The sequence below is a fragment of the Pipistrellus hanaki genome (assembly GCF_964339955.1).
Source record: "Pipistrellus hanaki genome assembly, chromosome: 18".
Taxonomy (NCBI): domain Eukaryota; kingdom Metazoa; phylum Chordata; class Mammalia; order Chiroptera; family Vespertilionidae; genus Pipistrellus; species Pipistrellus hanaki.
The window spans coordinates 942,312-967,630 of record NC_140520.1 but is presented as its reverse complement, the minus strand read 5'-3'; the positions used below and the strand labels follow the sequence as shown (position 1 = coordinate 967,630).

Below are 25,319 nucleotides of genomic sequence, written 5' to 3'. Positions count from 1 at the left end.
GGGGCTCCGGCCGCGGCCCGCGGAGGGTTCTGGAACGGGCCGTGTGTTTTTCTGAAAACATGTTTCACCTCATTCTTGCCGCCCCTGCTCCCCAGCCCTGTTATTAAACTTCGTTAGCTCAGGGTCAGGCACCAGAGCCACGCTCCCGCCGCTGTGCGCCCAGCCTCAAAGCTCCGTGTCCTGAAGGCCTGGCCGAGGGCGGCTCAGTGGTCGGCACACCGCAGCTCGAGAGCCACATGCGGCTCTTTGGCCCCTTGAGTGTTGCTCTTCCACAAAATGCCACGTGTGGGCGCCCACGTACAGTGCGACTGAAACGTCGGTTTTCAGCCTGGGCGAGTCTATGTTGACGAAGGGGTTCTATCGCTGAGCCACACGCAAGGGGCCAAAGAGCCGCATGTGGCTCTTGAGCCGCCGTGTGCCCACCACCGCCCGGAATGATGGATCGCGGAAATCAGGGGGCTACGTGGGCCCGAGACGTTCTCTCGCACCGAGAGCCAAGCTACGGGGGGCCCTCAGCACTGCCCGCCTCCCTGTGGGCGGCCGCGCCAGCGGGTGACATCAGTCACCCCCCTCGGGGCCCGGCTGCCTCCTGGCCGGCGTCTGTGGCGTCGCCGTGTGCCCGTCTGCAGTCAGGCTGAAATCACTCCGCACGGCCCGTCCTCGCAAGAGGGAGGAGGAAGCCCGGCGGGCGGGGCTCCGTGGGGGGTGAACTCAGTGCAGACCTGTGACCCCGGGGTCAGGGTTCAATTCCGCTCAGGGCACAGGCCCGGGTTGGGGGCTCCATCCCCAGTTGGGGGCGTGCAGGAGGCAGCCGATCAGGGATTTCTCTCTCATCATGAATGTTTCTGTCTCTCTTCCTCTCCCTTCCTCTCTGAAATCAATAAAAAATACATTGAAAGAGAAAAGAAAGAAGACTGAGATGCCGCGGACAGCCCTGCTGTCGGGTGGTTTGGGGGAGCTGGCCGGGGGAGGAAGGGGGGGAGGGAGGAGGCGCAGAGAACCCCAGGAAACCTGGGACATCGCCCCAAATCTATCCAGGCTGACAAAGCGTTCCAAGGAAGAGCAAGCTGGCAAAGCAATAATTTTCACTTACACTAACAGCAACCCGATGGAGATCATAATGGGGAAAAATAGCCCACTCCTAATAGGCATGTAAACGGGGGGAGCATGTAGAAGAAAAGTGGGCAAACAAGCAATTAAGAGAAATATGCAAATAGCTCATTAACATACGAACAGATGTTCAAACTCAATAATAATCAGAAAACTATAAATTAAAACACGGGGCCGTTTCCCCCTGTCTGAGCCGGGAAACAGAAACATCGAGCAAAGGGGGCGCATTGAGATAAAACAGGAACGCAATGCCTCTCCTGGCCAGCAGGGGGTGAGGTCTGACCTAGGAAGCAGGAGGTCGCCGTTGGTGGGTTCCCGGTCAGGGCACAGGCCCGGGGTGCGGGCTCCATCCCCAGCGTGGGGCGTGCAGGAGGCAGCCGGTCCGTGATTCTCTCTCATCACGGATGTTTCTCTCTCCCTCTCCCTCCCCCTGCCTCTCTGAAATCAATACAAATATACCTTTAAAAAGCCTAACCTTCCACCGGTCTATGTTATAGCTGCCCTCCCCAGGAAAGAGGCCGGTAAGCCGGGACGAGGGGACCAGGGAAACTGAGGCAGGGAGCTGCACAAACTGGCAGAACCATTTGCAGCCCAGGCAGAAGGCCGCCTCCTGGAGGCAAAGCCGAGGTCAGTGGCATTTCGGCTCCAGACACAGAGAAGAGCGGAACCAGGCGGGCGGCCGCGTAGACCACCCTCGGCCCGAACGCTGACCTGCTCCCGGTGCAGGTCGGGCTGAGGGACCCCCCCCTCCATGCACGAATTTCATGCACTGGGCCTCTAGTCTACAATAACAAAAGGGTAATATGCTAATTAGACTGGACAGCTGAACGGCCTTCTAGATGAAGCCATGGAGTCAGGGGCCACAGCAGAGGAGGTTATGAGTGATCAGGCGGGCAGGTGAGTGGTTAGGGGCAATGAGGCAGGAAGGCCAGTGGTTAGGGGCAATGAGGCAGGAAGGCCAGTGGTTAGGGGGAATGAGGCAGGAAGGCCAGTGGTTAGGGGCAATGAAGCAGGCATGTGAGTGATTAGGGTCAATGAGGCAGGCATGTGAGTGATTAGGGTCAATGAAGCAGGCAGGTGAGTGATTAGGGGCAATGAGGCAGGAAGGCCAGTGGTTAGGGGCAATGAGGCACGCAGGCAGAGGTGGTTTGGGGTGATCAGACAAGCAGGCAGGTGAGTGGTTAGGGGCATCAGACAGGCAGGCGAGTGGTCAGGAGCCAGCAGTCCTGGATTGTGAGAAGGATGTCTAACTGGGATTGGGCCTAAACCAGCAATCGGACATCCCCCGAGGAGTCTCTGATTGTGAGAGTGCAGGCTGGGCTGAGGAGCGAATGTGCACCGGGCCTCTAGAATTGATATAAAAGCCAACACGTCCACTTGCCCAAAACAATAATGACTAGATGCTGTGAGAATGAGTCTATTTCTTCAGCACGTGTACAGCTACGAGCTGTGTGTTTAGTCAAACAGCGCCTAGCTTAGGGAGATTACATTTACAAAATGTAAATAGAAAGCATGCCCAGGCCTTCTCTAGAAAGGTCTGCCTACTTGTATAATCATTTTTTTTTTAACTGTTAAAAAGAAAGAAAATCCAGTAGGAGAGGAACTCTGGACCTAGTCATATAAATTTAAGTTGTATGCCTCCAAATTTAATTGTAAAAAGCAGGCTCCTACCCAGTTCATGTCTCAGAACTGTGAACCAGGAGGTCACGGTCTGAATCCCAGTCAAGGGCACAGACCCGGGTTGTGGGCTCCATCTCCAGTAGGGGGCGTGCAGGAGGCAGCCAATCAGTGATTCCCTCTCATCATTGCTCTTTTTCTCTCTCCTCCCTTCCTCTCTGAAATCAATACAAAAGTATTTTTTAAAAAAGAAGAAAGAGAGAGAGAGAGAGAGAGAGAGAGAGAGAGATGTATCTAGTGTGGGTCCACCAACTAAAATCCAAACATTCTAAAAACCAAAATATGGGTGGTGATTTTTGGTTTGGTTTTTTTTTGGGTTTTTTTTTATCATTTACTTGGAGACAAAGGCGATCTGATCTGAACTCATCTGGCATTAAAGTTTAATGTGATAAATGAGAGGCCATTTATACTCTTTATCTTAATGTGAACATTCATCCATTTCACGGCAAAATAACGATGTTTGATTACAGGATGCTGCCCCCATGGGGGTTGGGGGGATGTAATATTACAGTGTTTTCTCTTTATTACCTTTCTGAAACCCTAAGATTCCGGAGAAACTCCTCCTAGAACGCCTCTGGCCCCGGCGTTTTAAATGAGAGGGTATTAACGGCAGCCGAGGTCGGGCGCCGCGGCGGGAAACAGAGGTGGGACCACCCGGGGACCCCAGTGCCCGGACCCCAGCAGTCCTGGCCGGAAGCCATGAGAGCCCAGGCACCGGGCCGCCCCGCCGACGGGGCCGGTCGGGGGGAGAAGCATCGCGGGGATTGGACGCGGCAGCTCCCCGGACGCAGGAGAGAGATGGGGGTCAGAGGACGGTCCACGGTCACCCCTGGGGGTCCGGGGAGTTCCGGTCACACCGACCACGGAACCGGGATGGACAGGGACCGGGTCTGCCCGTCCCACTGGCCACGGGGCGCTGGCAGAAGCCCTGGGCGGGGCCTCGGGCAGAGCGTGCGCCGGGGCCTCCGGTGGTGAGATAAATGGGGGAATCATGGCCACATGCCGACGATGAAAACACGAGGAAAGGACACAGGAAACACGTTTCTTCCCAGAAGTCACTCATTAAAGGGCACGGCCCCGCAGCAAGCACGCCGGCTGGGAGCCAGGACTCTCGGCCGCCGTCTTCTGGTCCCGAACGCTCCCTCCACCGGACCAGCCTCCACCGTCACACAGAGCACACAGCCCGGCCCGCACGGCTGTGCGGAGCGGCGACCTGTGAACCCGGAGGTCAGGGTTCGATTCCCGCGCAGGGCACAGGCCCGGGTTGCGGGCTGGGTCCCCAGTGTGGGGCGTGCAGGAGGCAGCCGACTGGTGAATCTCTCTCATCTCTGATGTTTCTCTCTCCCTTCCTCTCTGAGTCAATAAAAATGTAAAGCGGGAGGGCAGGAGCTAACAGCAGAGGGTGGAGTGGGGACCAGGTGGAGGGGAGCTATGGGGGGGCGGGGAAAGGAGAAACAATTGTAATAATCTGAACAATAAAGATTTATTAAAAAATAAATAAAAAACAACACAGGTGTCTTAACTGCGTAATATTCAGCAAACAGAATCGGCTTTTGTTCCGGAAGAGAGGATGGTGTCTCCCGTTTGGCCGCACAGACACTCTGCAATCATCCCTATCTGAGGGCTTCTGGTTGTCCACCCCCAAAATCCAATGCAAACAGAAACGAACAAACGCAGCTGTTCAAAAAAGAAAGAAAAAATGCCGTCTTTGTCACTTCACCAGCCCCAGGACCAACTCGGAGAACAGCGCCAGGAGGCCTGCAGCTTCAAACTCCTTCTGCAGCTCGTCCAGCGACGAAAACTCTTTGACTTCAAAGGCCAGGAACCTGCGGCAGGAGAGACCGGGATGAGCCAGCCGCCCGGAGGGCAACCGCGGCTGCCGGCGCAGGTGCCCACACCGGCCCGGCCCCACCTGGCGTGTCCCGGCTGCGCCCAGGCCTCCCAGAGCACGCTGGCCATCCTCTCTCTGCACTTCCTCCCACTCGAGTCCACGTCCACCTTGGAGGTCCTCTGCAGCACCAGGAACTCCTGCGGGACAAGCAGGACGTTATCTGCGGGTGCCTGGAGCTCTGGGCCCCAAGTTTTCTTCTCTTTGTTTAAGAAAATGTGTTCGTATTGATTTCAGAGAGAAAGAGAAACATCCACGATGAGAGAGAACCATGGGTGGGCTGCCTCCCGCACGCCCCTCTCCGGGGATCAAGCCCACAACCCGGGCCTGTGCCCGGACCGGGAACCGAACCGGGACCTCCTGGTTCCTAGGTCAGCGCTCACCCATGGCGCCGCGCCGGCCGGGCCTGGGTCCCAAGCTTGTGAGCAGCCAGGCGCCTGCAGGCTGAGCTCCCCCGTCTCCCTGGGAACCGGGCGGCGGGGGGTGCGCGTGTTTTTGCTCACTGGCTGGTGTGATGGGCCGGCCGGCCGGGGACCAGAGGCCAGAGAGAGGCCGTCTCAGGCTCCATGCCGGCCTGGGCGGCCTGCCCGCTGGGCCTGGGCCGGTGACCCGTCACTGTGGCCTCAGGAGCCTGCCCCCTGCTGAGCACAGGCCACTGCGCTGGCGTCTGCGTGGCAGCCCGGTGCCCACGCCCACTCTGCAAACAGCCGGCGTCTGCCGGCCTGCACCGGCTCCACGCTGGGGACCAGCACCTGCGCTCCAGTCCTCACCCCGACCTCTAACGGCCTCCGGGCTTGTTGACATTAGGAGGCACGTCAGGGACAGGTGGTAAACAAGGAAGAACTCTGCCCGGCCGGTTTGGTTCAGGTCAAGGGCACGTCCCTCAGCTACAGGTCCATTCCCGGCCGTCAGGGCACCTGCAGGAGACGACCGATCCACGTGTCTCCCTCACACTGACCTCTCTCTCCCTCCCTCCCACTGACCTCTCTCTCCCTCACACTGACCTCTCTCTCCCTCACACTGACCTCTCTCTCTCACACTGACCTCTCTCTCTCTCACACTGACCTCTCTCTCTCACACTGACCTCTCTCTCTCTCACACTGACCTCTCTCTCTCACACTGACCTCTCTCTCTCACACTGACCTCTCTCTCTCTCACACTGACCTCTCTCTCTCACACTGACCTCTCTCTCTCTCACACTGACCTCTCTCTCTCACACTGACCTCTCTCTCTCACACTGACCTCTCTCTCTCACACTGACCTCTCTCTCTCTCACACTGACCTCTCTCTCTCACACTGACCTCTCTCTCTCTCACACTGACCTCTCTCTCTCACACTGACCTCTCTCTCTCTCACACTGACCTCTCTCTCTCTCACACTGACCTCTCTCTCTTCTCTCTGTCAATGGAAAAAAAATACCCTCAGGTGAGGATTGTTTAAAAAAGAAATAAGCCCTTAAAAAGAAGTGTGATTTCTCTGCAGGCACGCTCCAGCCGCTCCCGCCGCAGGAGTGAACCCTGGGGGTCCGGCCTCACATCGGGGAGCAGCCGCCTCCCCCGGGCGCCGGCGCCGTGAAGAGACACGGAGCCTCCGGGGAGCGTGAGCCAGGGAAGGCCTGCGCCCTCCTGCCGCCTGTCTCCGGAGGCTCCGTGCTCCCATGGGCTCCGTGCTCCCGCCTCTGAGAAGCTGCCTTCCTGTGCGCGGTGCCAGGGTCAGCCCCGCCCAGGCCCGCCCTGAACTCCAATGACTGGCTGTGGCTACGTGCTACCCCTCGCCCCCTCGTGTGGCACGAAGCTGGTCCACCGGACGCCGGACAAGCTTGGTGGCGAGAGCCCCGCTGGGGAGGGCTTCTTAGTCCACAAATCCGCAGGCTCCCGGCTGCCCAAGCTCCTGGTCACCCCTGAGCACAAAGCCCAAGGTGGCTGTGGCCCCGGAGAGGGGCTGTGACGGGCCTCTCCCCTGGTCCCACGGGAACAGGCTGGCCAGTTCAGGAGAACCTGGAAACTCCGAAGGCGGAAAGCTGACTGACCGTGAGCCCCCACCCCCACCCCAACGCACAGGAGCGACTCCCAGGACCTCAGGTCAGGAGAGCCGGCTCCTCCTTCAGGTGTTAGGGAGCAAACTAAAGTGTCGGCTGGCCCGGCCGGCATGGCTCCGGGTCTGAGCGTCCACCTAGGAGCCAGGAGGTCAGGGTTCGATTCCCGGTCAGGGCACAGGCCCGGGTGGCGGGCTCCATCCCCAGTGGGGGGCGTGCAGGAGGCAGCCGCTCCATAATGCTCTCATCATGGCTCTTTCTCTCTCTCCCTCCCCCCTCCGCTCTGAAATCAATAAAAATCTATAATAACGAAAGTGTCACATGCTAATTAGACGGGACAGCTGGACGACCTTTCGGCTGTCCTTCCTCCCGGACCAAGCCCGAACCCTGTGCACTGGCCTCCCGCGTACACACGTTAAAAACAAAGGCAGACAACAGTCCACGGCGGGCACCTTGACGCGGTCCCGGGGGCCTTGCAGGAGCAGCAGGATGACTCTGCCCGCGAACAGGAGCCGCCCGGCCAGCCCCAGGGCGGAGGCCCAGTGCCGCAGGGTCCTCGTGTAGCTGGCCTTTGCCCGCATGTGGTCCAGGCGCACCAGGGCCGTCCAGGGCGCCGTGGCCTCCCCGGGGCCCGCCGGGGCGCACCCGCTGGGGCCGGCTCCCGAGCCCGGCGGGGCGAGCAGGTGCCGGAGGTTCTGCTGGGCCCAGAGGACCAGCCGGTGGACCATCGGTTCCGGCGGGAAGGCCCGGGCCTGCTCCAGCAGCTGGTCCCTCAGGGCCGCGCACTGGGCCCTGGTCAGCCGCTCGGAGCCGACGGAGACGCCTGGCGGGCACGCAGGGTAGCCGGCCGGCAGGTGGAACACCAGCTCCAGGGGGGTGTCGGCGCCCAACGGGCCCTCGGCCGTGGTGCGGACTCTGCACACGGTGCCCTGGGTCTCTGGAAGGCACGGAGACACCGGTTAGCGCCCGGCCCCGATGGCAATGCCGCCTGGAGCTGGCCGTGAGGACCTGGGGTCTTTCCCCCCCACCCTCCCACCCCCCACTCCCCAGTCTCTTCCAGTCGCCCCCACCCCTCCGGCCTCAGGGAGCGCGGTGCAGGAGGCCCACACGCGCTGTCCGGAGCCCGAGGCCGCCCATCCAGCCTGAGCACCGTCCTCTCTGCAGGACAAAGCGAAGGAGACCTGGCACCCGGGCTGCCTGCCCGGCCCAAGGAGGGGCCGAGACCTGACACGGTCTCCCCGGACGCCCTGCGCGGGGCTCACGTAACCTGGGCCACGAGTGATGGTTACTACCCGCGTACAGCGCCCAGGAACTCCCACGGCCCGGCCATGCTGAATGCCACCCTCGGTGCAGCCCGGGCCACGGGCCCGCCGGCCTCCAGGGCAGCAGGCCCGGAGGCACCCGTGGCCTCAGGATGCCCGCAGCCCCGGGCCCGGCCGAGAGCGGTCACGTTAACCAGGAGGCGCTGATGCACTTCAGTTCTCTATTATGTCTTGAAATTTCGTTGCTGTATTTTCCTATCACTTCATAGGACTGCTATTTTTTTTTTAACAGTCCGTGGCCCTCTAGGCTTCCTCCACGTGCACAGCGGGCCGCTGTGAATGAGAAGTCTGTGGGGTCAGGGTGTTAGCGCGCTCAGGGGGGCAGTAAGGCTGGGGCCCCTGGGCTGGGCTCAGGGCAGGCCCCTGGCTGAGGGGAGAGCGGGAGGGTCAGTGCGGGGCGGGGGGTGCGGGGAGCGCACTCCTACCCCCCAGGTCTCCCCCCCCCAGGTCCCCCCCACCTTCCCAACTACCCCCCCACCCCCCAGCACCGGGGCGGAAGGTGCGGAGAGCGCACTCCTACCCCCCGGCCCCCCCAGATCCCCCCACCTTTCCAACTCCCCCCTACCCCCCCACCCCCCCAGCACCGGGGCGGGGGGTGCGGGGAGCGCACTCCTACCCCCCGGCCCCCCCAGATCCCCCCACCTTTCCAACTCCCTCCCACACCCCAGCACCGGGGCGGGTGCTCCTCGGGTTCGGGGAGCGGGGCGGGCACAGGGCGCGGTGGCCAGGGCCGCCGGAGGGGGGCGCCCGAGCCGGGGCCTCCGATCCCCACCCCCAGCGGGGGACCCGGCCACGGGGGGGCGGCCCCGCGGTCACCTGAGCGGCCGAGCACCTCCCACTCGCCGGGGCCGCAGAAGATCGCGGCCAGCGCCGCCCGCTCCTCCTCCGCCGCCATCGGCGCCGCCTCCGCCGGCTCCCCCGCGCCGCCCCTTCCGCCCGCGCTGCCGGCCGTGGCCACCGGGGGGCGCGCGCGTCTGCGCCGCGCGTGGCGGGCGGACAGGCCCGCGGTCCCCCCGCCCCGGCCTCCGCCTCCCGCCTCCCGCCTCCCGCCTCCCGCCTCCCGCCTCCCGCCTCCCGCCTCCCGCCTCCCGCCTCCCGCCTCCCGCCTCCCGCCTCCCGCCTCCCGGGCGGCGAATGGCCGGGCTCCCCGCGCCCCGGGGCCGGGCTTTCCTGCCCGCCCGCCCGTCCGCCCGCACCCGGCGCGGGAGGAGGAGGCCGGGCGGAGGGGACTGGGCGGGAGGAGCGGGAGCGGGGACGTGGGGCTCCCAGAGCGGGGCGGGGGAGGCGGGGACCCGCGCCTCCTGGGCTCCAGGGAGCCAGCCCCGCGGTGCGCAGCCCGGGCCCCCGCAGCCTGGGCCCCCCGGAGCCTGGGCCCCGCAGCCCGGGCCCCCGCAGCCTGGGCCTGGGCCCCCCCGCAGCCCGGGCCCCCCGGAGCCTGGGCCCCGCAGCCCGGGCCCCCCCGCAGCCCGGGCCCCCGCAGCCTGGGCCTGGGCCCCCCGGAGCCTGGGCCCCGCAGCCCGGGCCCCCCCGCAGCCTGGGCCCCCCCGCAGCCCGGGCCCCCCCGCAGCCCGGGCCCCCCCGCAGCCTGGGCCCCCCGGAGCCTGGGCCCCGCAGCCTGGGCCCCCCCGCAGCCCGGGCCCCCCCGCAGCGGCCCCCGCAGCCCCGGCAGCAGGCGGCCTGGCCCCGGGGTCACTGCCCCGCCCGGTGCTGCCCAGGCCCCTCTCCTCCCGCCATGGGACTCCCGGCCTTGGGGCGCCATCACGTGTGTAAACACGGGCTCCTCAATAATTAATCTGTGGAACCGACGCCAGAAGCAGCGGCGCAGGAGCCGCAGGAAGAGACGGGGCCGGGAACCCAGCGCTTGGGTTCAGGAACCGGAGTCCTCGGCCCGAACGGACCAGACCGGCGGATCCCAATCCTGTTTCAGCCTGGCCTCGAGGCTGGAGACCCTGCGAGGCACCTGCTGGGCCTGGCGGAACCTTTTGTTTGTTTTGTTTTAATTGACTTTTAGGCAGAGGAAGAGAAACATCCTGAGGGGCTGCCTCCTGCAGGCCCTGCTGCCTGGGATGGAGCACCCTTCTCCCTCCCCCACATACACACTCACCCCACACACACACACACAGAGTACACACATACACAGCGTACACACATACACACTCACCCCCCACACACACACACAGAGTACACACATACACAGAGTACACACCCCCCACACACACACTCACCCCACACACACACACAGAGTACACACATACACAGAGTACACACCCCCCACACACACACTCACCCCACACACACACACACACACACACACACAGAGTACACACACACACACTCACCCCACACTTACCCCACACACACACAGAGTACACACACACACAGAGTACACACATACACAGAGTACACACATACACACTCACCCCACACTTACCCCCCACACACACACAGAGTACACACACACACAGAGTACACACACAGAGAGAGCACACACATACACACTCACCCCACACCCCCCACACACACACACACAGAGTACACACACACACAGCGCACACACCCCACACACACAGCACACACACTCCCCCCCAGCCCCCACACACGCAGCGCACACACACACAGCACACACACACAGCACACACACACAGCACACACACCCCACACACTCACCCCACACACACACACACACAGAGTACACACATACACAGCACACACACAGCGCACACACCCCACACACACAGCACACACACTCCCCCCCAGCCCCCACACACGCAGCACACACACACACAGCACACACACCCCACACACTCACCCCCCCACACACACAGAGTACACACATACACAGCGCACACACCCCACACACACAGCACACACACTCCCCCCCCAGCCCCCACACACGCAGCGCACACACACACACACAGAGCACACACAGCACACACAGCACACTCACCACACACACACACACACACACACAGAGTACACACATACACAGCGCACACACAGCGCACACACAGCACACACACACAGCACACTCATCCCACACTTAGCCCACACACCCAGCACACACACCCCACACACAGCACACACACTCAGCACACACATACACAGCACACACACTGCACACACAGCACACTCACCCCACACACACAGCACACACATACACAGCACACACACAGCACACACAGCCCACACACACAGCACACACATACACAGCACACACACCACACATACACAGCACACACACAGCACACACACCCCACACACACAGCACACACACGCAGCACACACATACACAGCACACACACTGCACACACAGCACACTCACCCCACACACACAGCACACACATACACAGCACACACACCACACATACACAGCACACACATGCATACACACATGCACACAGCTACACGTGTATGCACATCATACACAGGCACGTGCAAGCACACGCACACACTGTCTGATGGGAATGGAACCGGCAAGCATTTCGGGGGCCCAGCTGACCGAGCCACAACGGCCGCAGAACCTTTTGGGTCGGTTGGTTGGTTTGGTGTCGATGTTGCCTTAGAGTTTCTTTTTTCAAAAAGAAATAACGTTTTGCGAGGCCAGCGGGGGACTGACCGCTGCACAGTGGCGGTCCCTGACCTTCAGCACCAGCGGGCGGCCGTGGCCCTGGTCGTGCTCCCACTTCCGGCCCCTCCTCCCGCTGCTGCCACAGGGAGGGAAGACGGGAGCCTGCTCCCAGGGCAGGAGGCCTCTCACGGAGGGAGGCCGGGGGAGGCCGGAGGGAGGCCGGGGGAGGCCGGGGGGAGGCCGGAGGGAGGCCCGGGGGAGGCCTGGAGGGAGGCCGGGAGGGCCGGAGGGAGGAGGGAGGGAGGCCGGAGGGAGGCCGGGGGAGGCCGGAGGGAGGCCCGGGGGAGGCCCGGGGAGGCCGGGGGGAGGCCGGAGGGAGGCCGGGGGGAGGCCGGAGGGAGGCCGGAGGGAGGCCGGGGGAGGGCCGGAGGGAGGAGGGAGGGAGCCCGGAGGGAGGCCGGGGGAGGCCGGAGGGAGCCCGGAGGGAGGCCGGGGGAGGCCGGAGGGAGGTCCGGAGTGGCCCGGAGAGGCCCAGACGGACGCCGCGGGGTTCCGGGGACCGAGCTCTCAGAGCCGCTGTGTTTGTCGTCGTTGTTGGATAGGTTTATTCACACTCGGATGGGCCCGCTGGTTAGCAACGCTTTATTTTAGACGCCTTAGAGTTAATTCCGATCAGCAGCCATGCCTGGGGCTCCGATCGGACAAAGGAGTCCATTTCCTACTGAACATTCCCGCGCCCTGCGGCCCGGCTCCGGTGAGCGCATCGCCCCCACCCCAGGCTCCCCTCCGTTCCCGGTCAGGGCGTGTCCCAAGGGGAGCAGCAGGCAGTGATCCATGGCGCTCATCACTGACGTTCCCTCCCGCCCTCTCCCTTCCTCTCTGAGATCAATAAAACGTGTTTTTAGGAGAAGCAGCGTTATCCTCTGAGACAAAGCAAGGCCGGGATGTCCCCACGCACACGGCCCTTTTGGTGATTCTCGTCCTGAACCCACCTCCCTCCGGGGAGGGGAGGGAAGGGGAGGGCAGGGGGGGAGAGGAAGGGGAGGGGAGGACGGGGGGTGGGGGGGAGGGGGGTTAGTAGGCAGGAGACAAACGAGCTGGCAGCTGGAGGTATTCTTGGAGCCGCGTCTCTGGGAGTGAGAAAGGCCCTCCTTGGGTTTGGTCTTACACACGAAGCTGGTGCGAGAGCTGCCCGCCTCCCCAGCGCCACCCCCAGCCCGTCCCCAGCCGTCCCCGGGGGGGCGGCTCCCTCCCCATGCAGGGGGGGGGGGCAGACAGGCCGGCAGATAGGGCCAGCTCGGCTCCGCGGCCTCGTACGCGGGGAACCCGGCTGAGCCATTTGCTGGCAAGTTTGTTTGGAAATAAACGGGACGCCAGTGAGTTGGCAGATGAAAGAGCCGGGCTCCCTCAGGCTGCCCCCTCCCCCGGCCCCACGACCGCAGCCACAACGCCCACAGCGGCTCCGCTCCGGTGGGACGCTCTGGTCGCTCAACCGGTTGAAGGACTAAGAGGAGCCACAGACGTGTCCCAATGAAACCATCACAGGCTTCGCTTCGCTTCGTGTCGTAAACAGGCGTTCGTAAAGGCTACAGGCCAGCCTCCGCCGCCTCATACGGGAGGGTGTGTCTGATCGCCGTTTAAACTTCCTGCAGTGCTTTCCTTAAACAATATTTTAATTGGTCAGAGAGGAAGGGAGAGGGGGGAGAGAGAAACATCAATGAGAGAATCTCGGATCAGCTGCCTCCGGCACGCCCCACACTGGGGATCAAGCCTGCAACCCGGGCCTGTGCCCTGGCCGGGAATCGAACCCTGACACCCTGGCTCATAGGTCAATGCTCAGCCCCTGAGCCACACCCGCCGGGCCGGATTTATTTTAATCGTGTCTTTTGGGACGTGTTCTTTTCCCTTAAAAAGGAGACAAGCATGAAGCGTGGGCTCCCTCCCGCACAGATCGCCCGGCAGACGCCTCTGAGCGAGGGGCGGGCGGCGGTGGGTGCAGAGCTGCTCTCGGGTGGTGTCGGCTCCAGGTGTGAGCGTGGACGTTCCATCGCGTTGGTCACGTCGAGAGGAGGCCCGCCTTGGAGCCGGACAGACACGCCCCTGAGACGCCGGCACCGCCTCCGTGGGCGCTGAACACCGGGCTCCCGGGGCCAATGAAAACGGCAGGTTTTCCACGGAGACGTGCAGGGAAGCCGGGACGGTGGGGCGGACACCGCTCCTCGGGCGCCTCCCGCGGGCCCCGGGCACCTGCCGGGCGCTGGGGAGGGGCACTCACGGCTCCCGGAGCTCGGCTGTGCCCTGGCCGACGCCGGGGGAGCCTGCACACATCCATTCGGAGGCGTCCATCCGAAAGGGAGCAGAGACCCGGCCTCGGGAAGGGGCACTCCGCTGTAGGAAGGGCCCCGCGCAGCCCGCAGGCGGGCAGCGTGCGGTGCAGGCGCTGAGCCCGTCCACGTCCACAGGCCGGTCCAGCTCCCGCAGACGGGGGACGGGGGTGGGGGCGTGCCGCGGCAGGTCTGGGAGCCTGGACAGACCCCCCGCGCCATGTGACCGTTTATGTAAACCTTCACGCTGCCTCGTGCTTACGGTGCACGGGAAAATCAAGAAAGCAAGCTTGGGATTAAAAACAAAACTTTAGTTTCTCTTTCCTACAGGTAAAAATTTAGAGAGAGAGAGAGAGACAGGGAGGGAGGACGGAGACTGGAACCCTGGGCGGCGTGTGTCCCTGACGCGGAGCGGGGCCGCGGGCCCCCCCCCCCCCGGGGCCCGCCGCGGGGCCGCGGCCGCTCAGTCCAGCTTGCCGTTGCGGAGGCTGGCGCCCGCCTTCTCCCGCCACATCAGCGCCAGCACGCGGAAGCAGCCCTTGGCGATCTTGACCATCCAGAGGACGTTCATCACGTCCAGGACCACGCAGGAGCCCACCCAGGAGCACTGGATCAGCAGCCCCAGCCGCGCGTAGGGCTCGGTGCCCACCACGGACAGCATGTAGCCGTAGAAGGACGGGATGGGCAGGATGCGCACCACGAAGAAGGCCAGGGTCATGAGCAGCCCGTTGAGCACGTTGGCCGTGGAGAGCTTGGAGTACTGCAGGGCTTCCAGGAACCACCTGCGGGACGGGAGAGATGCGGCTGGGATGGCCATGCGGCTCAGCGGACGGAGCGCGGCCTGCGGACTGAGGGGCCTGGGCTCCGTCCCCAGGCAGGGCCCACGCCTGGGCTGGGGGCTTGATCCCCGGGAGGAGGGCGGGGGGGAGGGGGGGGAGGGCAGGCAGGGGGCAGCCGATCCACGATTCTCTTATCATTGATGCATCTATCCCTCTCTGCCTCTCCCTTCCTCTCTGACATCAATAAAAATAAAACAGGTAAGAAACGTCGCACTGCTTTGCGTCTGTGGGCAGTGACGTTTTAACTCCCGGTGTTACAGCTCCGTGAGCACAGCCCCGGTGGACAGACGGGGCCGGGGCAGCTGTGGAAGCACTGACAGGCGCTGTGCGTGCCCGCAGGGCGGTCCATGTCCAGCTGCCGGCGGGAGGGTGCAGGACACAGCTGCCCAGTGGCCTCGGCCCTGCCTCTGATGCCCCTCTCCCACGCCAGGGGCCCGGGCTGCTGGGGGAGTCGCTGGGGCCGGGCTGGGACACAGGACACACACGTCCTCAGGTGTGTTGTCTTTTAACAAACATGCCTTTTATCAGAGGACAGAAGGATGGGGTGTGTCCCAGGGACATAAAAACCAACAAAAGCCATCTTATCACCTGGGCTCCTTCCTGGTGAACAGGGCAGGCACTATTTACACACAGGTAGTGAGTGCGTCTTGTGTTGATTTCAGAGAGGAAGGAGAGGGAGAGAAACACCCATGATGAGAGAGAATGTGATGAGAGAGAGGACGGGTCGGCTGCCTCCTGCACGCCCCCTCCCCCACCCCCTCCCCGGGAATGGAGCCCACAACCCGGGCCTGGGCCCCGACTGGAATCAACGTCCAACCACTGAGCCGCCGGCCGGCTCTGCGGGTGCTTCGATTCCCAGCCTCACGTGTTGGTATCGGCTCTGGATGCACAGGGGGACGGGGTGAGGCTCGCTTGCAGGGGGGAAAGAAGAAAGTGAGGAAACGGGCCCAGAGCTGGGCCTGGGGGCTGGGCGCCCGGGCGGGCGGGGGGCGGGGGCTGGCCGGGGCTGCGGGCTAGACACCGAGCCCCGCGCTGGGGAGAGCCTCGCGCTGGCTGTGAGCACAAGCGGGACCTTGTTGGGACCTTGGAGAGCGTCCAGGAGGCTCTGAGCGGAGCTGTGCTGGGTGGGACCCAGAGAACATTAACTCCGGAGGCGCGGGCGCGGGAGCACCTCCCAGCAGCAGAGCCGGTTAAACAGAGAAGGAGACAGCCTGCGAGGGGACGCATCCACCCGGCGTGAGGGGGGGGGGGCGTGCCTGTCGCACTGAGGAGCACAGGGAGGGCCCGGCCCGGAGGGGGGTCCCCGAGGGGCAACCCGGGGCTGCGTCCGGAGAAACGGGGCCGGGCGCAGGCAGCCAGGCGCACACGGACTGGCCCGTGGACATGGCCTCTGCGTGGCGGTCGTCACACCTGTGCCCACGCTCGCCTTCCCCGAGCTGTGGGGCCTGGGAACCCATTCCCCCTCCGCCCGCCAATCCACGGCACAGCTGACCGCACCGCGCCCCGTCCCTACCGCTGGTTCACGCAGGGGCTGGAGAGCTCGGCGAGCAGGCGGAAGTTGGAGATGTACTGCAGCACGCCGTATCTCTGGGGAGGAGCACGACAGGCCGTCGGTTTCCCGGCCGGAGACCACGCGCCAGCCCGCGGCCACGGCCACGCCCGCCTCCACGCCCGTCTGCCCCGGTTCCCTTCCCGGCGGCCTGAGCGCTCAGCGGGGGCCGCGATATTGAAAAGACAAGAGCGGCCGGGCCGGCGTGGCTCCGGGTGGAGCGGCGACCGACGAACCAGGAGGTCACGGCTCGATTCCCCCTCAGGGCGCGGGCCCGGGCGCGGGCTCACCCCAGCAGGGGGCGTGCAGGAGGCAGCCGGCCCGTGATCCTCTCTCATCTCGGATGGTTCTGACTCCCTCTCCTGTCCCCTCTGCGGTCGGGGAGAATATAACAACATTAAGAAGCCAGGGCTTGCCGGGACCGGTGTGGCTCAGTGGATAGAGCGTCGGCCTGCGGACTGAAGGGTCCCAGGTTCGATTCCGGTCAAGGGCATGTACCTTGGTTGCGGGCGCATCCCCAGTAGGGGGTGTGCAAGAGGCAGCTGGTCGATGATTCTCTCTCATTGATGTTTCTAACTCTCTCTCTCTCTCCCTTCCTCTCTGTGAGAAATCAATAAAATATATATTTTTTTTTTAAAAAGAAGCCAGGGCTCACTCCGGCCAAGGCAGTGGGTGCAGCCAGGCTCCCTCGGAGAGGTCTGCCCGGAAGGGGCCTCCCAGGCGCCATGGTGAGGCGTGGACTCGTCCTGTGTGCAGCCAGGAGGCGGACAGACACAACAGCCACGCGGTCCCGGGTTTCCGGTGAAAATCCGAGAAACGGGCCATCTGCCTCCGAGCGTGCGAACCCCTGCGTGTGCTCAGACCCCGAGTGAAGGCGTGGTCTGTCCACAGCGGCGGCTGGCACGGTGCGGGGCCGGGACGCGGCTGCGGGGGGTCGGCGGGCTGGCGTCCCCGGAGCCCCCCGCGGCCCGGCCCCGCTCACCAGCACGAGGAAGAAGGCGTAGAGCGAGGCACAGTGGTGGATCACGAAGAACTTGTCGCCGAGCACGTCCCAGTGCCGCGTGATGACCAGCAGGTCTGCGGGGGGAGACGGGGCTGTCACGGGCAGCACTGCTTCGGCGCCTCTGCAGCTCCCTCTCCCGCACTCACCCCCCATCCAGCCCCCCCCCACACACACAAACACACACACATACACACACACATACACACACACTCTCTCTCTCACACACACACACATACACACACACACACTCTCACACACACACACTCACACACACACACACACACACATACACACACACCCCCCCCACACACATACACACACACTCACACACACACACACACACGCATACACACACACACTCTCACACACACACATACACACACACACACTCACACTCACACACACACACACACACACACACACTCACACACACACACCCTGCTCCCGCCTCAGCGGCCTGGGACCCGCTTTGTGGCCGGCTCCCATGCAGCTGCGCCCCCACCCCCTAGGGCCGCCCGGCGTGAGGCAGAAGTTAAAGCATGAGTGAGCCCTGGCTGGTGGGGCCCAGTGGACAGAGCCTCAGCCTGTGGGCTGAAGGGTCCCAGGTTCTCGTCCGGTCAGGGGCTTCGATGGCCTCTGGCCTCAGGGACCCGGGGCCGCTCCGGCTGGCACCGGACGTGGGCCGGGCGCCTCACTGACGGCAGGTCTGGAAGCCGGACTTTTGCAAACGTTCCCCTCACCCCACACCGCGGCCGAGGGCACCCAGCGGGCCCCGGGCAGGAGACTCGGAGGACAAAACTGCAGGAGTCCTGTCCGCCCCCCCCCAGGCTCCCCAGGCCACGGGGACCCCCGCTTACCGACGCGCCCAGGCTCGGGGAGGCCCCCCAGCTCTGCTCCCCTCGGGACCGGCCCAGGGGAATCGCTCCTCCTCAGTCAGCCGCCCCGGAGCACAGCCACGGGCGCCTGCTCAGCCCGGAGGAAGGGAGAGGGCGGGGAGCGCACGTACCAGAGATGAGGTAGCCGGAAGCGATGGCCACGTTCACTTTGGCCAGCAGCGAGTCGCCCCTGCGGAAAGCGAGAAGGCGCCCTTACGCTCGGTTACGGAGAAAGACGCCACCTCGTCCGGGACAGAAAGGCCCCGGGGCCCGGCTGGACGGGGCGCCCTCTGCACGGGGGTCGCCCTCTGCACGGGGTCCGCCGTCTGCACGGGGCCCGCCCTCTGCACGGGGTCGCCCTCTGCACGGGGCCCGCCCTCTGTACGGGGCCCGCCCTCTGTACGGGGCCCCCTGCCGCACGAGGCACCGGTTCCTCCGCGGTGAGCACGTCCCTCCCCGCGCACGGCCGTCCGGCGGAACCCCCTATTACGGGGACGCCGGTCCTCCTGGCACAGTTTGTATTGATGAGGGGCAGACGGACTGTAGGACTGTCCTCCTCCAAACAGCTCGCTGCTGCCCAGCGCGGCGGCTCAGAGCTCCCGGGGAGGCAGGGGCCGGGCCACGCACAGGCCGAAGCCGGACCGAGCCACCCGGTGCTCCCGCGTCACAGCGGCGCCCAGGGACAGCGCACCCCACCCCAGCCGGCGCGGAGGGTGGCTTACCAGAGAGGGTCCGCGATGGCAGCCTTGTCGAACAGGGACACCACCAGGCTCAGGACCCCGACCACCACGGAGTGGCAGGTGGAGACCACTCTGGAAGAGAGGAGAGGCCGCGTGAGAGCGGGCAGCACGGGCGCTGGAGGGGAGGGTCGGGATGTGAGCCCGGCCGGCCGCGCCCGACTTTGGAGTTCACGGGGTCCCCCGGAGTCTCCTGCGGGGAGGCCCCGAGGCGGGGGCGGAGCCTGAGCCCTGACGGCCCTGCGAGTCCCAGGATTCCGCGCTCCTTCCTGCTCCGGTAGATGGAATGACTCCGCGTCTACCAGGGACCCACGCCGGATCCTGAACAGAATCCGCACGCCCCGGAGGCACGTCCGGATGCTGGCCGCCTTGTGGGAGCGCGGTCACCAACACGAGAGCGCTTCTGAACAGGAAAACCGACCGGGACCGACACAGAAACCCGGCTGAGAGCGAGCGCACAGCCGGCCTCCTTCGGCGGAAGCTCAGCGTCTGAGCTCGGTGTCTGTGAGCTTGGTGTGTGTGAGCTCGGTGTGTGAGAGCTCGGTGTGTGAGAGCTCGGCGTCTGAGAGCTCGGTGTCTGTGAGCTCGGCGTGTGTGAGCTCGGCGTGTGTGAGCTCGGCGTGTGTGAGCTCGGCGTGTGTGAGCTCAGCGTGTGAGAGCTCGGTGTGTGTGAGCTTGGTGTCTGTGAGCTCAGCGTCTGAGAGCTCGGTGTCTGTGAGCTCGGCGTCTGAGAGCTCGGTGTCGCGCTGAGAATAGAGCGGTTCGGCCAACTGCCCCGCCCCGGGGTACGTGAGCGAGAAATAAAGACCGTTCTTCTTCTTTAGGACGGAGATGAGAAAAAGGGACAGCACAGTCTTCTCTCTAGAGATGAACGCAATGACTTCCTCTCTGCACAGCTCCACCCCTTCAAAGGGGAGCGGCACATGTCAGCCAACATGAATGCTGACGCAGAGAAGATCACTGTGACCTGAGGGACCGCCGTGGACCGCTCAGGCAGCGTGCCCTGCAGGGGTCCCCGAAGCCAGCGCTCCCGGGGCTCCGGGGCCTCGCCCGCTGCGGACAGCGACAGGGAGACACGCCGGTGGCCTGCGTGTGTGCGCCGTGTTCCCCGAGGACACAGCCGGACCCAGCGGTTAGGATCCTCGTGTGCGAGAAGCCCTCCAGCTAAACAGCCGTCGTACAACCAAAACCAAAACCAAACCAGTCAGTGGCGGTGCAGCCAGCTTCCCGCTGCCCCGTGCACATCCTGTGAAGAGACGAGCCCCCCACAAACACCAAAACAGCGTCTTCCCGGCAGAGGGTAACGTTTGTCCCGAGGCCAGGCCTCTTCCGAGTCCGCCGAGCGGTGTGCGCGGGGGAGGGACCGGCAGGCCAGTCCCGGGAAAGTTCAACGTCACCGGGACCGGTGCTCCCGCCACACAGGACGGGGCCGGGGCAGCCTGGGCCGCTGTGCGCGGGTCAACGTCCGTCCGTCCGTCCGTCCGCCCGTCCGTCCGCCCGTGTGCTCAGAAGCTGCTGTTGGTCAAACTCCACCGTTAACTCTTTACAGGCAGCTCCGGGCACAGCGGGACCGAAATGCTACCGGGATAAGGCATTTCCCTCCTTTCCCTGACGAGGGGCAAAGAGAAACGCTGGCTTTGGGGACAGCGCTCGCCTTCAAGGCGATGGTGACCGTGTCCGAACGGCAACGGCACCGCGCGTGCTGGAGGGGCGGCACGGCTCCGGCGGGAGGGCTGGGCGCCGGCAAGGCCGGTTACCATCAGGAGCATGAGAGCCAGGAGCCTGCCGCCCCCCAGGAGCCGGGACGGAGCGAGGACAGAGACGGCAGCTCCCACGCGTGTTTTCGGGAAAAGCCACTCTGAGGGCAGTGACGCCCGGGCACTGTCAGCACGCTCTCCCTCGGGGAGGCCGCCGCCTCTGTGGGCGGCCCAGACCGGCCCCTCGCCTGTCCCGGGCAGCAGGGGGCAGGGAGGGCCGCCTGTCTGCCTGCCTCCAGACCCGACGCTGGATTTCAGGACGTGTGTGTGTCTGTGTGTGTGTGTGTGTGTGTGTGCGCGTGTGTGTATGTGTGTGCGCATGTATGTGAGTGTGCATGTGTGTGCGCGCACGCGCGTGTATGTGTGTGTGTATGTGTGCGCGCATGTATGTGAGTGTGCATGTGTGTGCGCGCACGCGCGTGTATGTGTGTGTGCATGCATGAGTGCATGTGTGTGTGTGCGTGTGCATGTATGTGAGTGTGCGTGTGTGTGTGTGTGCGCGCGCGCGCGTGCACTTGGCTCAAAAAGCAGCCCCTTTCCCTCCTCCTCTGCCCTCCCACCGCTCTGCGTTAAGCCCGTGTACGCCCAGCGCAGGTGGATGGACCGGCCGAAGAGCGCCCGCACCTGACCAGCATCGGGCCCCGCTCCTCTCCACCTCTTTCCCACGGCGTCTCCCCAGGCGCCGCGCAGAGGGCCCGGGGGCGCTGAGTCAGGCGGAGTGCTTTCCGGCCGCACTGCTGGGTCATCGTCTGCGCTGGGTGCCCCCCTCCCCCAGCTCTGGGGCTGGCAGCTCTCCCGGCTCCCGGCCTGTGGCTGCTCTAACCCGGGTGAAGAGGGAGTGAAAACAGGAACCCAGCCGCCCGCCCCCCGCCCCCCACCCCGTGCCGTCCTCCTGTCCGCAGTTTGGAGACAAAACCGCGAACACCGCCGCCTCCCACACGGGACACGTCCTCGCCGTCCTTAGGACCAGCCGCGGCTCTCATTTGTCCAGAAGCCCGCGGGGAGGCGTTCTCGCGCTGGGGGTGAGGGCTGCGGCGGGCTGAGCCAGACAGACCCTCTCCGTGTGTTTCCGGCGGGGATGATGGCCGTTTAGAGACGGCTGACTCCATCGTACAGCCGGCCTCAACTTCCACCAAACAACGGCAGAAAGCGGTGTGTAACTCACACAACACTCTCTGCCAGTGAGACTGACACGGCCTTCTCTGTCCTTACATGTCTGCTCGCTTCCCTCTTGTTTCTGGGGTAAAGAATCTAAAAGCAGCTTTTACTTTGGGATTCAGATGCCGGAGGCTCAGGGCTGCAGTTCGCCGAGAGAGGGGGGGCGGGGAGAGAGGGAAGGAGACAGCCCGCCCCCCCCACCCGCCCCCCCGCGGTCAGCTGCCGCGGCCGGGCGGCCAGGACTATATATAGGCCCGGCGGCTCCTGTTCGCTCGCTGGCGTGTCGGCGCCAGGACCCGGCTGCTCGTCGTAAATGATTCAGAGGCGTGCGAGGCGGTCCTCTCGGCCGCCAGCCGGCTCGGCTCCCCCACACCAGCCCGGAAGCTGAGTGTGTTTCCTGCCACCTTTCGCTGTCAGACGTGGTTCGGTGTTCCCCGTGTGAGAGCTAGCAGCCTGTCTTCTGTTAGTCCTAACGTCACAACTTCCAGCTTAGATTTTCTCAGATCCGAAACGGAAGACTATCGTTTCGTTGGTTTTTAGAGGGATATGAGGGAGAGGGGGAGAGGGAGGGAGAGAAGCAGAGAGGGAGAGAGAAAGAAAGAAACATCAATGGGAGAGAGAGAAAGAGAAATAAAAGGAGAGAGAGAGAGAGAGAAACATCAATGGGAGGTGGGGGGAGAGAAATAGAGGGAGAGAGAAACATCAATGGGAGAGGGGGGTAGAGAGATAAAAAAAACACCAATGGAAGAGAGAGAGAAAGAGAAATAGAGGGAGAGAGAGAGAAACATCAATGGGAGAGAGAAATGCTGGTGGGTGGCTTCCCCCAGGCACCCCAACCAGGGGTCAAACCTGCAACCTGAGTGCGTGCCCCGACTGGGAATCGAACCGGCGACCTTGTGGGTGCCCGGACGATGCTCAGCCGAGAGCCGCCCCAGCCGGGGCTAAATGAAAGGCTTTGGGGAGCATTTTCAGCCGTTTTATTTCCCGGAGCTCGCTCCCCGGAAAGCCGTGGCGTCCGTGCGCGTTACCTGGAGTTCCACTCGATCTTCTTGGCGGGCCCGAGGCGGCTGAAGCCGGGGGACACCTTCGCGGAGAGCCAGTGGCTGAGCACGTGGAAGAGGAGCTGGAAGACGCACAGGCTGGCGAGGATGGTGCCCAGCACCAGCGCGGCGTCCGTGTCCATGGCTGCCGCCTGCGGGGAGAGCGAGGGCTCAGTGCTCGCAGAGGCTCCGGCGAACCCGTGAGCCCGTGACCCTCGGAGCCCGGGGCTGCGTCCGAGCCGCTCATCTCCATCTGGCGCGAGTGGAGGGGTCAGAGGAGCGGTGGGGATCTGAAGCCCTTCCCCACGATCGGGCAGAGGGCCTTGTCTCTGGATTGGAAATAAAAGCAGGAAGCCCGCATCTCAGAGGCCTCAACGTTCTCCTGCGACCGTTCCACGGGAACCCGGCCGCGTCTCGGAGTTCAGGACGAGAAGGGAGTTTCACCTGCTATCTATCGCTCAGGGATTCTTTCAGTGAGGTTTTCAATTCCATCACTCAGTGACGTTTTCACCTGCCTTCTCTACGCCTCACACTTCCCTCGTTTATCAGATGAGAGTTGGTTAGATAATTTCTAAAGAAACCATTAAACCAAAAAAATCGTAACAGAAACAAACAAACACCAAGTCCTGCCATCACACGTATCCCTGGACAGAAACCCTCCACGGCTCTCCCTCTCTGAAACACAGGGCTTCTCACAGAAGCGCGTCAGCTTCTGAGGGTCGAGTTCGTGAAAGGAACGTCGGGATCACTTTCAAAGCACGTTCTCTGTCTCGCTGAGCTGAACTATTTTGGCTCCTAAAAATCTTAGGAACATTCACACAAAAAAAAGGAGACGGAAGGATTTGCTCCGGCCACAGACCAGCCTCCCTGCAGCCCCTTTCCCCCGCCCTCGCCTCCTCCCCGCGTGAAAAGAAAATGAATCAACAGAAGCCAACTCAGCCTCGCCTCGTCCCCTTCCAACCAGGGCGTCGGAGCAGCGCCCGTCCCTCCCTCAATGGATTCCCCCCTCCTCTTCCTTCTCCTCCCCCTCCCCCTCCTCCTCCTCCTCCTCCCCCTCCTCCCCCCTCCCCCTCCTCCCCCTCCCCCTCCTCCCCCCCTCCCCGCTCTAGTGTGCGCTCAGCAGAGACACTGGCACTACAGTCCTCTGGGGAGTCACGGCCAGCACTGTCCATTTACCTTCTTCTAAAATTGTGTCTGTTCAGTAAAGCAACAAGTAGACTGTAAAATTACAGTGGGGAGAGTAGGGAGATCTGGGGGAGATAAGAGATCAACCAAAGGACTTGTATACATGCATATAAGTACAACCAATGGACACAAAACTCTGGGGAGGGAGGGTATGTATGGGGGGGGGGCAATGTTAAAATATGTACACAGATGATAATTTAATAAAAAAAAAAATAAAGGTTTAAACCACAAATAAATAAATAAATAAATAAATAAATAAATAAAATTGTGTCTGTTGTGTGTTCGGTTTAATCGGTGGCCTGAGTAGACCACTAACCAAATGACACAACAGCAGGTTTTGCGGCTGCATTACACATCGCCAAGGTTTTCCCGGCGAGACAGAGCAGGGACCGTGTTTTCCTGAGATGCACGCCCGCAGGGCCCGTGGGCCGGCGAGGGCAGAGACGGCCGCCGGGCAGCGGGAGAGGCCGCCTCCGAGCTGACCGGGAGCCGGTGGGTAACGAACACCCCGGGGCAGGGGGAGGCTTCTTCCGCTACAACCCAGCGTGGCCGGCAGCACTCCTCCGTGCACGGTGGCCCGAACCAGGCGACACCGCCCGCCCCGCGAACTGCGCGGCCCGCTGTCCCGGTTCTACAGACGCACCACGCCGAGACAGACCCGTCCTCCCCGGAAGCTGGCTTTGGGGGGCGTCCCACGGACCCTGGAGTTCCCTGCAGACACTGGGCTCACTGGGGGCGGGGAGGGCGGGTGTTGAGTCCCTTTGCAAACAGCTTCCTGGGAAGCACTGCCGCTGCCCCCGAAGGCGCAGACACCGGTAGTGCAGCCCCCCTTCCGGCTCTGCCCTGGGCACTGGCCCGGGGCGTCACCCGTTTCCCCGGAAAGCCAGGCTCCTGGGAGGAAGCCACTGCCCTGTCTGTCCACCGAGTCAGGCAAGCAGCCCTGACTGTCTGCGATGGGGCGTCACGCGAGGCGGGGAGGATTGTGGGCCAGGTGGGCCGAAGGGCCTTCCGCACCTGCCTCCCGCCCCCTGGGGCGCCGCCCGGAGACCGCCAGCTGCCTGGTCTCCCGGAGGACGGAGGCCGCGCAGCCCAGCTGACGGGTGGCACTGCCAGCTCCCGGCGCTGCTGACAGGCCGTCGGGACCGTCCGGCCAGCTGACCCTCCAGCCGGAGGCAGCCCGAGGGAGCCCCGCCACCCACAGCGGCGGGCGGAAGAAGCGGGCATTGTTCTGAGCCGCTGGGTTTGGGGCGGT

The 25,319-nt window shown here is 63.7% G+C and overlaps 2 protein-coding genes across 9 annotated transcripts in view; both read right to left on the bottom strand.

The window, feature by feature from the left end:
* Window positions 1-4,236: 4,236 nt before the first annotated feature.
* On the bottom strand, window positions 4,237-8,981 carry RWDD3 (RWD domain containing 3). Its single transcript, XM_084865393.1, has 4 exons — window positions 8,849-8,981; window positions 7,163-7,647; window positions 4,700-4,815; window positions 4,237-4,613 (listed from the first exon to the last, which is right to left on the bottom strand). Exons 1-4 carry the CDS (start codon window positions 8,925-8,927, stop codon window positions 4,499-4,501), a joined length of 795 nt encoding a protein of 264 aa, XP_084721519.1. The 5' UTR covers window positions 8,928-8,981; the 3' UTR covers window positions 4,237-4,498.
* Window positions 8,982-14,214: 5,233 nt separating this feature from the next.
* Window positions 14,215-25,319, bottom strand: part of LOC311612428 (TLC domain-containing protein 4-like) — a 32,968-nt gene continuing 21,863 nt past the window's right edge. For all 8 annotated transcript variants that reach the window (XM_084865376.1, XM_084865372.1, XM_084865373.1 and 5 more), the window contains 6 exons: window positions 22,871-23,034; window positions 18,913-19,002; window positions 18,322-18,380; window positions 17,295-17,389; window positions 16,277-16,350; window positions 14,215-14,706 (listed from right to left, as the gene is read on the bottom strand). In XM_084865376.1, the coding sequence (XP_084721502.1) occupies window positions 14,388-14,706; window positions 16,277-16,350; window positions 17,295-17,389; window positions 18,322-18,380; window positions 18,913-19,002; window positions 22,871-23,025 (792 nt within the window). In that variant the 5' untranslated portion in view covers window positions 23,026-23,034 and the 3' untranslated portion in view covers window positions 14,215-14,387. The remainder of the gene's footprint in view (window positions 14,707-16,276; window positions 16,351-17,294; window positions 17,390-18,321; window positions 18,381-18,912; window positions 19,003-22,870; window positions 23,035-25,319) is intronic.

Coding starts and splice junctions, on each gene's coding strand:
- RWDD3 (XM_084865393.1), bottom strand. CDS start 8,927: ATGGCGGCGGAGGAGGAGCGGGCGGCGCTGGCCGCGATCTTCTGCGGC. Junction 7,648..8,848: donor GGAGGTGCTCGGCCGCTCAG/GTGACCGCGGGG, acceptor CGTGCCTTCCAG/AGACCCAGGGCACCGTGTGC. Junction 4,816..7,162: donor GCCCCCGGGACCGCGTCAAG/GTGCCCGCCGTG, acceptor CTTGTCCCGCAG/GAGTTCCTGGTGCTGCAGAG.